Source organism: Xyrauchen texanus, chromosome 26 (assembly GCF_025860055.1).
Source record: "Xyrauchen texanus isolate HMW12.3.18 chromosome 26, RBS_HiC_50CHRs, whole genome shotgun sequence".
NCBI lineage: Eukaryota > Metazoa > Chordata > Actinopteri > Cypriniformes > Catostomidae > Xyrauchen > Xyrauchen texanus.
Window position 1 is genome coordinate 2,899,733 of NC_068301.1, and position 12,138 is coordinate 2,911,870.

At 40.4% G+C, this 12,138-nt stretch overlaps 1 protein-coding gene across 1 annotated transcript in view; it reads left to right on the forward strand.

Moving 5' to 3' along the window:
* zgc:63863 (uncharacterized protein LOC393372 homolog) overlaps positions 1-10,804 on the forward strand; it is a 29,541-nt gene extending 18,737 nt beyond the window's left edge. Inside the window, exon 8 of the mRNA XM_052093212.1 lies at positions 9,927-10,804. Within this exon, the coding sequence (XP_051949172.1) occupies positions 9,927-10,179 (253 nt within the window). The 3' untranslated portion in view covers positions 10,180-10,804. The remainder of the gene's footprint in view (positions 1-9,926) is intronic.
* The last annotated feature ends 1,334 nt before the right edge of the window (positions 10,805-12,138 follow it).

Sequence of the window (12,138 nt, forward strand, 5' to 3'; positions counted from 1 at the left end):
GCCGTGGACCTTAGAGGGGAGCGTGCGCATCCGATTGACCCAGCTTGTGCCTGGGCCTCCCTATAGACACTACCCCGCCTATCTCTACCAAATAGAATATATTTACTTGATGTATGATTTGCAGTCATTTTTTTTCTCCGAACATAACAAATACCAATATCACAGACTGGCGAAAAATAATAGAAAAGACAGAGTAATATCGTCTCGCTGTCTTATGCAAATCAGTCCTGCAATTATTAAGCCCCGCCCCTTTGGATTATTAAGACCCTTCCCTGTTTTGCATAACCTCTCCCCCTGTAGCATCTGCAGCCCTACTGACAAAGGAACATACGTGTGTGTGCCAGTGAAATGAGCAGACCCTCTTGAGGCCGTGACCTTTGACCTTGCTCTCTTTTGTGCTGTTTGACCCTGTGGAGTTCAGTAATGAGGAGTGGCACGTCCTCCCTAATGGCTTTGACCCTCAAATATTATGCATTAATACCCCTCTGAACACGCCCTCGGGCTAGCATGCCGCCCTCTGTCCGTCTGCTGCTTTACAAACGCAATTAAGTTATATTATTACCAAGAATAATGTGCTGATCTTATTGCGTGGTGTTAGTTAGTGTCGCTTGTTGCTTGTTTGATTAGATTGTGTGTACAGGCCACGTGTTAGAGGTTTTATTCAGACAATAGACACTAGAGGAGATTTGACGAGCTTCTATCATCCATTATGTGTTTCGTCCTGTTGTTAGTTCATGTATTTGAGAGTTGAGTTTGATGTTCGTCTTGTAATAACTTGCTCCGCCTGAATAAGGGCTAGATGATATATTGAATGTTTACAATAGTATCGCTGGGGACTCGTGTTTAACACGCTCCGAGCGGTTCGCTTGAATTGTGTTCATACATTCTTTAAAATGGAGTGACGGTTGAATGTAAAACTAGGAAGTCGATTCTGTGTTAATTTATTGGATTTCGACTTTAGAAAAGTAAAAAACGAACTTTATATTCATGCAAACCTTGGTATTTCATGAAACCGTTACATCCCTAAAAACAAAATAACAATATACAAAAAATTGACACTAAAAATAGTAATAATAATAATAATTATGTATTATACAAATAAATGTAACTGGGTCCCACAATAATAGAGGTGGACCGATAGTGGATGTCTGTGCCCTTCATAGTAAGGAAAGAATTTTTATCATTCTATAAATTGATTAAAATAAATAAATCGGCCGATTAATCGGTTATCGGACTTTTCTCACCACTTTAGATCAAAATCCACTATCGGTCGACCTCTTATGTCAACCCTACTACATATTGTGGCTGTTATTATTTCTGGAGTTTTTACAAAGTGTGTTATATTATAATTAATTATAAAATATTGGTGTTTTTGATGTTTATAACCGATATGCCGATTGTTTTAATTCGGTCAATAATTGGCAGATAAATACGGCAGATAACACTTCGGTCCTGTAAAACAGTGATGACAAAATAATGTAAGATGAATAATATCTGTATTGTTATCGTTCTATAGTCTTTATTAAAACTGGTATCGGCCAAAAATATTTATATCTGTAAAAATGTAGTTTTCGGTATCGGCAAAATCCACTATCGGTCGACCTCATCTCCGAATCTGTCCTTAACATCTCCGAATGTGTGTTATATTTAGGTCTGTAAGTCCGACTACACAAAATTCATACTAGCACATTTTCAATCAGATTAAATCGTTTACATGACATTTTAAAATGACTGTAAGGGGGGTTAAGATGGGCAAGGAGGAGGCGAGAACCGGCTTGTCAATATAAATTATATTTAATTAAACTCAAAAACCAAAACACACAAACATAAACACACACGACGGACATGCCCGTAATTCTCTCTCTCTCGAACCATCGTCACCGGCCGCCTTTATCCATGCGCGATATTCCGTCCTGGCCCCGCCCCCCTCCGCTCCACAATGACGAAGAACTTTTAAAGTGCATGTAAATGTACTGATGGTCGCGTCCTTTCCTTTTACCCATGGGCCATCGCTTCAGCTAACATAGATGTGTATAGAACAAAAACGCATTCGTGTTTAGGCTACATCTTCATAAAATATGGTCAGAATTCGTTCTTGACCACCTCCCGAATGTGGTTTCGGTGATCCGATCACAGTGCAACTTGGGTGCATTTACACTTGGCTTTTAAAGTGGTCAAGTGCGATCTGATCATGTTAATTCCAGGTGTAAATGGCCACGGTGTGAATGAGAGAGTCCGGTAAACAAAGGCCTGTGATGCGTCACATTGCGCTTGAATGAGCATCTCCCAGAGACATGACAAAGAGGCAGAGCTGACGGGTCATCAGGATATCAGAGCTGATTCACACAAGCCTGCAGGACACACATGCTGGCAGAGTGCAGTCTCATGGGTAATTGGGCATACCATCTCAGCAGCAAGTGTAATAATAGGGCCATCATGTGTGTGAGATGGAAGGACGCATTGAATTAGAGTATGACACTGAACTGTGTTAACCCATCATGTTATGACAGCAAGAGAGAGAGTGGTTTAAGCAAATGCTCTAAAAACGTTTAACTGGCTCCCAAGGCTCTAACAGTGATCAGGTTTATAAGCACGTGCCACCTTCTAAGGTCAGTGGATGTTCAAGGCTTTGCCCGGACCTCCTTGGATGCAAATGGGTTCATTCTTTATAAAATATTGGAATATGCCACACTTTAAAATAAATGTTGAAATGTAGTGCAACGACTTTTTCAGCCTTCTTGGTTCCGGTAATATCCCCCCCCCCCCTTGAAATTTCTGCTCTGAGGTCAATCACAACATTACAAACTTTGATTTGAAGCTGACAAGAACATCCTTCTAGCGCATGTTTGCATTGAAAAACAGTAGACTCAGAAAAGCGACTCCGTATGCACAGATATGTTTGTAGTACACATTAGTCAATAAGACCCACAGAGAGGAGGAAGACGAGGACAGAATCGGTCCTGATGAAGACTGTGAAGTCGTGATGATTGTGGAAATGTTCTTCCAATGTAAACACATCCATCATCTGCTGTATCGTCTTTACAACAGAAAGAACAGATTGAGCGAGAGGAAGAGGGCGAGGGGAAAAAACTGAAGAGTGATGTGGCAGAGGTCACACAATCTGCTGCTTCTGAGAGAGGAAACGGTAAAATTAGAAACTGTTTTTAGAGACAAGGAGAGAGACATGATCAAAGACAGTCAGATATGTGCCACCTTGAAGAGACCAATGCTGAAGAAGACGAGCAAATTCCCCACAGAACTAATCGTGTAAAGAGTTAAAGGAATCGTTTATCTAAAAATGGAAATTCAGTAATCCTTTACTGACGTTGTTTTCCCAATCCCAAATCCAAGCAAGATGCCATACAACAACAATTCACAGTGATCACATCTGTGGACAATAAAACCCATCATAAAAGTACATCTTGTGCGCTAGCAATTCCCTGTGAATAACGACTTTGACTTTGGCCTGTTCTTCACACAAAGCTGCAAGATTCAGTGTTTTTATTTTCCAATTTCATTGTTGAGAAAAGAGCTTCAAAAATTGTCCTATTGTGCTACAAAAATAACAGAAGTCCACACACAAGATAATCAGATGTATAGATCATTAGATAATCCACATGAAGCACAATGTTACATATGACCACCAGGAGATGGCGCCAAATACACTACACAGACTCAATGATGACTCAAATGACACAGAATGAAACTCATTCTGTGAAATCTCATGATTAAAATCATGTCTGCATGCTATGCAAACCTTTAGTCATTGTTGTGTTTGCATGTGTAATTAGTTCTTATGTACAATTATTATCTTTTATTTGTTTAACTCTTTCCCCGCCAAACACGGAATTTTCCGGGTTTCCGTGTTTTAGGTGTTATACGGTAAGGAAGACCCCTCTGCATGTTTTGAAAGAGTACGCAACTTTTTGATCAAAGAAACAGACTGCGATTGTCTCAAACATGAAGAAGTGGAGTATTAAGAAGCTCAAAATATCAGACATAAACATGCCTTTTTATCAGCTTTTTGTCTGAAATGTTGTTTTTTGACAAAACCTACCTCTGTTCAAGTTGCAATAAAAAAAGAACAAATGAAGACAAAATAAAATCGTTTTTTGCCTAAAAGCAGAGGCCCAGATCTTTATTGTGATGTATAGCATCTTCATATATTCATGGAAGAAAATATTCTGCGGGCCATTAAAATTTAGCTGAAAATCGTCAAAAACCCTGGCGGTGGCTGGCAACTTTTTTTTAAAAACGCTGGCGGGGAAAGAGTTAAAGAGGCTTTTGGACGCTATGATAAATTATTTTTGAAATGTTATAACTTTTAATCGCTTTGTCGTATCAACACAACTTCTTTCTCAGATACAGTCGACATAATTGGGAACAAAACAAAAGCAGTTTGTCTGAGCCCTCTTATTTACACCCTGAGATATATAATGTCAAATCAGAAAAATCTGAAAAATAAAAACATTTTTGGCTGAAAGTTTTGGGATTTTTCAGTGGTTTCTTAGGCTGAGAGTTTCCGAATGTTTCATAATATATATCATTATAAAATTGTAAGTGTTTTCTTTAGTGATACAAAACACTTGACCTTCCTTGCTTATTTATTTATTTATTTTGTTTGTCGAGTTATAAGCCTTTAATTTTGGGTATGCCACTGAAACATGAAATAGTTAAAAACTGCTATGGGGCCTGGGTAGCTGAGCTATTAAAGACGCTGACTATCACACCTGGAGTCGTGAGTTTGAATCCAGGGTGTGCTGAGTGACTCCAGTCAGGTCTCCTAAGCAACCAAATTGGCCCGGTTGCTAGGGAGGGTAGAGTCACATGGGGTAACCTCCTCGTGGTCACTATAAAGTGGTTCTCGCTCTCGGTGGGGTGTGTGGTGAGTGGATGCCGCGGAGAATAGCGTGAAGCCTCCACACACGTTAGGTCTCCGTGGTAACGTGCTCAACAAGTCCCGTGATAAGATGCGCGGATTGACTGTCTCAGACGCGGAGGCAACTGAGATTCGTCGTCCGCCACCCGGATTGAGTCGAGTCACTACGCCACCACGAGGACTTAGAGCATATTGGGAATTGGGCGTTACAAGTTGGGGAGAAAAGGGGAGACCATTAACCCTCTCTGGTTCTGTTGAGTGCATTGCCAGCGTCATCGGTGAAACCTCTTGGGTCTTTGACCGATGTATGATATTACAGATTTTCAAGTGCGGCTTGTTCTATTTTTTCCCCGTTGTATTGGTTACGCACCTGTCCGCGACATGTTCATTTATAGGTTTAACAGCATTAGCATTGACTATACGCTATCAACTGAACGCGGTAATTACAGATGCCAATTAAAATATGAAACCTAAGTTACTGAGCTCATATCAAATATAAAATCTGTCCAACCAGTCAAGTTAAAATGCATACATTTGCATACACCAGAAACATCAAGCACCTCTGGGAAACCGCTAAGCGAGTTACTTAAGCAGTAAATAAACGTGTCTAAATAAGTAGAGGCTATGGTTTAAAAAGATAAAGCTTTTTACCGTCATCTTTTTTATTGTTTTCATATTTCATTTTTAAGGTTAATTTCACTCATTATGTAATTTCACTTCTATCAAAAAGATTTCATGACGGGGGCCTGGATAGCTCAGCGAGTATTGATGCCGGCTAGTATTATACTAGTTCGCTAATTTGGATCCCAGAGCATGCTGAGTGACTCCAGTCAGGTCTCCTAAGCAACCAAATTGTCCCGGTTGCTAGGGAGGGTAGAGTCACATGGGGTAACCTCCTCGTGGTGGTGATTAGTGGTTCTCTCAATGGGGCGTGTGGTGAGTTGTGTGTGGATCGTGGAGAGTAGCATGAGCCTCCACATGCTGTGAGTCTCCGCGGTGTCATGCACAACGAGTCACGTGATCAGATGCGCGGATTGACGGTCTGAGATGCGGATGCAACTGAGACTTGTCCTCCGCCACCCGCCATGTCTTACGCGCGATTTACACACGGTCGGGAGCAGGTGTATGTTTTGTCCGTGCGTCAGAACGGCCTTACAAACGACGTTCTGCTCATGTTTCACGAATGAGGCCCGTATTGTTTACGTCATGTGGCTATACTTTCGAAACGGTGAGTATTTACAGATTCTTACATTTCGACTAAAACCATTTATTATATTGCAGTTCCTTATAAAGTTACCAGCCCTTGTGTCTTTATATAAGGTTTAAATGCCTTGGATTTGAATAGCTCACAAGGGTTCGACTATCATTCTTATAGTTTAACTTGCGTAGTAAGTTGCAGATCCTTATAAAGTTACCGATCGCTGGCGAGGATAGCAAATAATGACACATTTAGCACATGGTTAGTGCTCATTTTGGTTTCTGGTTGAGAGTCTTGCAAATGAAGCTACGGTGCATCTAAAAGTTTATCTAGAATTGTTTGTTGTATTTGGAAGTGTCCATCATGCATGTTCATTATTGCAGCAATTATTGGAACTAGTTCTGAACGGCATAAACGAAAGTCAATAATGACAACATTTGCATTTTTGGCTGAACTATAACTTTAAATAAACAGCGGGAATCCAGCCTGGATGGTGCGTGGCAAGACGTTAACGCCCGATTTGAGCGACAGATCTCTGCCGGGTCTGTATCACCACATTAGACTGTGGTTTCATCATTGTAAACCTCTGTGTCTCCCGGGTTTTCCGCTGGTAACGAGAAAGTTTAAAAGTTAATTGCTCTGCTGTTACCTCTCAGCTATTTTCAGCTGTAGATCCTAATGAGACCTGGAGCGAGTGCTCATGATACTTCTCGCTCAAGAGCCGTTGAATGTATTTTCTGGATGTGTTATTATCTTGAGTAAAAGGCATTTGTGTTCCACGTTTACTATTCTTCCATAGAGACGATAATGAAATGGATTTGAATATTTTATGATTGTTTAATGATGTTTTTCTTCAAACTGTTGCGAGAGGAAATCTGCATGTGTAGCCCCCTGCATGGGCTCAGCAGGACTTGGGGAAATTGGGAGGATGTATGTGTGTTTCTGATCAGGACTACAGGCCATGCCCTCGTACTCATGCATTTTTTGTCCCATTCCAGTAATTTATCGGGGTGTAATTCTTGACGTCTATACACTGCGTGCCCAATTATTAGGCAAGTGAGTATTCTGATCTTATCATTATTTCCATGCACATTTTCCAACTCAAAACCATATAAACTTGAATACTTATTGGATTCAATCATTTTCAGGTGGTATGTATTTGTGTAATGAGGGAGGGTTTGGTGAAAGTGACTAACACCTTATATCAAGGTGTGCAGCATTATTAGGCAGCTTCATTACCTTAGGTAAAATGGGCCAAAAAATGCCTCTCAGACGGATGCGACACTCTTGAAATAGATAAACTATTGAGGCGTGACCACCGGACAGTCAAACGTTTTGTTTGCGAATAGTCAACCAGGGCGCAATAAAAGCATGGAGAAGAAAAGCCGCAATTTAACTGTAAAATACTTGAGAAGAATTAAACGTGAAGCTACCAGGAACCCATTATCCTCCAGTGCCACCATATTCCAGAACTGCAACCTACCTGGAGTGCCCGGAAGTACAAGGTGCCAAGTGCTCAGAGACATGGGCACGGTCAAGAGTTGAAACGTCAAGATTGGGCAAAGAAATACCTGAAGGCAGATGTAAGGGGGTTACGATGGGCAAGGAGGAGGCGAGAACCGGCTTGTCAATATAAATAATAATTTAATGAAAACTTAAAACAAAAGCACAAACATAAACACACACATGACGGACATGCCCGTAATTCTCTCTCGAACCGTCGTCACCGGCCGCCTTTATCCCTCGCACGCCCCATCAGGCCGATTGGGGACTGGACGTGCGACATTCTAGCCCGGCCCCGCCCCGCTTTCCGCTCCACAGCAGATTTTTCAAGGGTTTATGGACAGAAGAAATGAGAGTGACTCTTGATGGACCAGATGGACGGTCCCGTGGCTGGTTCACTAATGGACACAGGGTACCACGTCGAGTCAGGTGCCAGCAAGGTGGAGGAGGGGTACAGGTATGGGCTGGATGAGGTAGTTGGACCTTTTTGAGTTGGAGATGGACTGAAACTCATCTCTCAAACCTACTGCCAGTTTCTGGAAAGTACTTTCTTCAAGCGGTGGTCCAGGAAGAAGTCCTCAGCATTCAAGAAGGCCATGATGCATCCATGATACTCCACTGCTTGGCTAGCCAGCAAGGGCCTCAAAGATGCCCAAATAATGACTTGGCCCCCTTCCTTACCTGAGAACATGTGGGCCCTTCAAGCGTGAAGGAAGACAATACACCTCTTTGAACAGCGGGAGGCTGTGGTTGCTGTTTCAGCGAATGTTGATCGTGAACAGATCGAGAAACAGACAGACTCATGGATGGACGGCTCATGCAGTTATTGAACAGAAGGGGGGGCTATATTGGTCACTGAATATTTTTGAAAGGCCAAAAATGTTATTTAATTGTCATTTTGTGTTACTTATTTGTTGCACCTACTCTAAAAATTGAGAATAAACAATTGAGTTGGGAGAAATAATTTTTGTAATTTAGTTGCCTAATAATTGTGCACACTTATATATCCCCCTGACAATGATAAAACTCACTTTTCCTTTGTTAAACATTCAGGTTTGAGGTTCAATAACATTTTGGATTGACTGAGAGCATTGTGATTGTTCAACAATTAAATTAATCCTGAGGAATACAATTTGACTAAAAATTGGGCACGTATTGTAATGAAATTGACTTCTGTAATTTTATGTTTCTTTTGATTTTGAGGTAAAAAAAACCAAAAAAAGGACCCTGAGATTTTCTTACTAATATTAGTATGTTAATAAATAATTGAAGCTTTATTTATACAGAATTTATTTAATGTCTTTACAAAGAGTTGTTCTTCAACTGTGGCCACTTTCATGTCTTAGGGGTTGATTTTTATTATTATTATTATTATTATTATTATTATATATATATATATATATATAAAACTGTCAGATTTGAATTTTTTTTCTCATTTGCTCAGAAACTTTTTTGCAGGCCTTCGTCATTTATTTTTGTTACTTTTCAAATGTCTTTTATGTCCAAATTTGAAGGTTTAAGCCTTCAGACTTTCAATATTAAACGATGAAAATCCATAATAATATAATAATTATTACATGTTTAAAACTTTGATGATCTAAACAAAGAGTGAAATAAGCAGAAACCATTTCAATATTTATTGTGTGAAAATGATTTCTATACATTTTCCAAAATTATGATTGTCCTACAGTTGTTGCGTCATTTCCGTCACGCCAAAAATATTTTCCCCTAATAAAGTTTGTTCAAAAGTTAGTGTACCTGTTGAACAAATGGGCCAAAGTGTCAGTGAAGAACATGCTTGAGATTAAATATAAGACGAAACAAAGAAAATTAAAGGGAAATATCAAATATTTTTATTGGCCGTTATTTCCAATCATGCTGTATTTTTGCTGAAATTATACAAAAAGTGTAAAAATATGTTTTAATTGTATGTATTTAGGATACATAAAATGTTAGCTATGAAATTAGCCATAGCAAAACAAATGGGTCGGATAGTTTTTTTTATAAAATGTAATTTCCAACACAATACAGAATCTGAGAAGTGCTGAAAATGACAAAAAAATGACATAAATATCCTTTTTAGTAGACAAATTAAATAAACTAGTGAGAGTGTAAAAAGTCTTTACTTTCTGGAAGTGCTAAAAGTGTATAAATGTACTTTAACATACATAAAATTCAATGAAATAAGAGAAAAAAATATATAATACAAAAATGTATCCAATAAACAAAGCTGGATAAATATGGACCATAACCACATATACCTCTTGAACCCCAAACATTACACTTCATTATGTTTTAAAGCATAACTTTATTACTTTTATTAACTTTCTCTCATTCTCTTCTCAGCATCGCCATCAGCACCTTTAAGGACTTCCAGAGCTCGACACTGCGGCAGCGTCCCGACTCCATCCTACGTGAACAGCTCCAGAAACGGCATGAAAACCAACTCGCCCTTCCCGTGAACTCTCAGCCAGCAAACACTAACCAGCTAATCAAGATGGCCGTGTGGGGTCTATCGGCCACATTAGGGGCTGCAGCGCTGGCCGTGGCCCAGACAGCCATGGACTGGGCACCTGAGTTCCTCTCGCAACTCTTCTGAAGCGTACATTGTTATAACGTGCCAAATGCGTGTCTGCAAATGTTTTGTCTTTCAGACATCTTTAGGTTTCCAAATATTCTTACAGGCCAATATATGTCTTAAGTGTTGATTACAAAGCCAGAGCGAGTGAAAACATGTCTTTTAGCTGAGCTAATATTGGGCACGTGGGAGGAGTCAAATAAGGTTTTTGTAATCATAAGCATTTCTGTTTGTCGTTCTATCAGCAGAATGTCAGAGAAAGTGCTCAGCTGAGCATTCTGAGCAGCCGCAGGAGCACAAATTATTAAAAGGGTTTTTTCCTGCTGAATGGCGTCAGGAGTGAGCAAAGGAAAAGCTCATTAACGGGAGAAACGGTTGAAGGTTGAAGACCACAGAGGCTACTCAACTCACTCACTGGTGAACACACAGCACTTTAAAACACCAGTGTTTAATCCACAGCCTGAACACTTATTAACCGACACATCACAACAGCAAAAATAGAAAAGAAAATTACATCAAAACATTGACATTTGATAAACCGTATATACACTTATGACATTTAATACACATGTGACAACCTGCCCCGACCTGACTTTTGTCCTAAGAAACACCTTTAGACCTTTTGGCAGGAAATCCAAAAGATGTTGAGCGAAGGGTTGGGGGGGGGATCTGGGGGGGTCTGGGGGGGGGGTCTGCTAGTGGTCCTGTTCTGATCCAAAAGTTTTTGAGCGAAGGTGCTGATCCAAAAGTAGTTGGTGGTGGTGGGGGTGTTCGCTGTACTTTTCAGCATATCGGCGCCATTGTGGTCCGTTCTGCATAACGCACCGGCTCAGTTCAGCTTGTCGTGACCCATTTGGTCCGTTTCGCGGCCCCGCTCGGTTCTTCCGATGGCCAGTCCGCACCTGATCAACCCCAAAGTGCGTCGTTACCAGTCCAGCCCTGAATGTGAGCAGGGAACACGTCACAAAGTACGTTTTTTTATTAGTTGAATGCATGAATATAGTGCAAGAGTACATTTACACATTAAAGCGCAACAAGACAATGGCATACGTTAAGTCACGGGAAAAAAACGTATATTCTGAGTAATGTATCTACAGAGTATTTGTGATGATATTGATCACATTGCTTTCATGTACTTACCGATTACAGAAAATAACCGGTTTAATCGTTGTAAACGTGGAGTTATATCCTTGTGGTTTGAGTACGATGGTTGGGGAAGCATCCACTCGCGTGTCGTGACCGAATGCAATGTAAATAAAACACAGAGGTGAAACTGTCCCAGTGTCTACAACTGTACAATGACTTGAGCTGAACAGCTGTTCTTGAGTGACTTGAGTTCATCCAAAGAAACAATTAAATGGCTGATGTTTGCTGCCAAGTGCATCCAAGTTGGCGTCAAACTGCGCTCGTCCATAGACAGATCGACGGGCGGATGTTTGGTTACGCTACTATTCGGAGCCGGATGTGACGATGTGACTGTGATAAAGGCCTTAACGTTCACCGTTTCAAACCACCTTAACCACTTCAGCTCTGGACTTCATTTACAGACTGAAAGAGTGTGAACTCGTCTGAAAAGAGCAACATGTGTGTCATTGACAGCAGACTGCAGGAAGTGATGTAAAGCGCTGAAGTCACAGCTGCTGCCTCTATTTGTGCATTAGGTGTTGATGAACGACTGTTAGCAGACGCTACCCTGAGCAGATCAGCCCAAAATCAGCTCTGCCAAATAAAACACAAGGAATAATGTGTTTGTGTGAAGGAAGTCTTCGCTCCAGCTACTTCAATGGGATTTTAATGTGTGATTCACTGTAAAAAAAAAAAAGCTTTAAAAAAAGCTAAATGTGTGTTCCACTGAGGCACTTACAATGGAAGTCAATGGGGACAATTTTTGGAGGGTTTAAAGGCAGAAATGTGACGCTGATAATTGTATAAAAGCACTTACATGAATTCTTCTGTTATTTGAGCTGTACAGTTATAGTT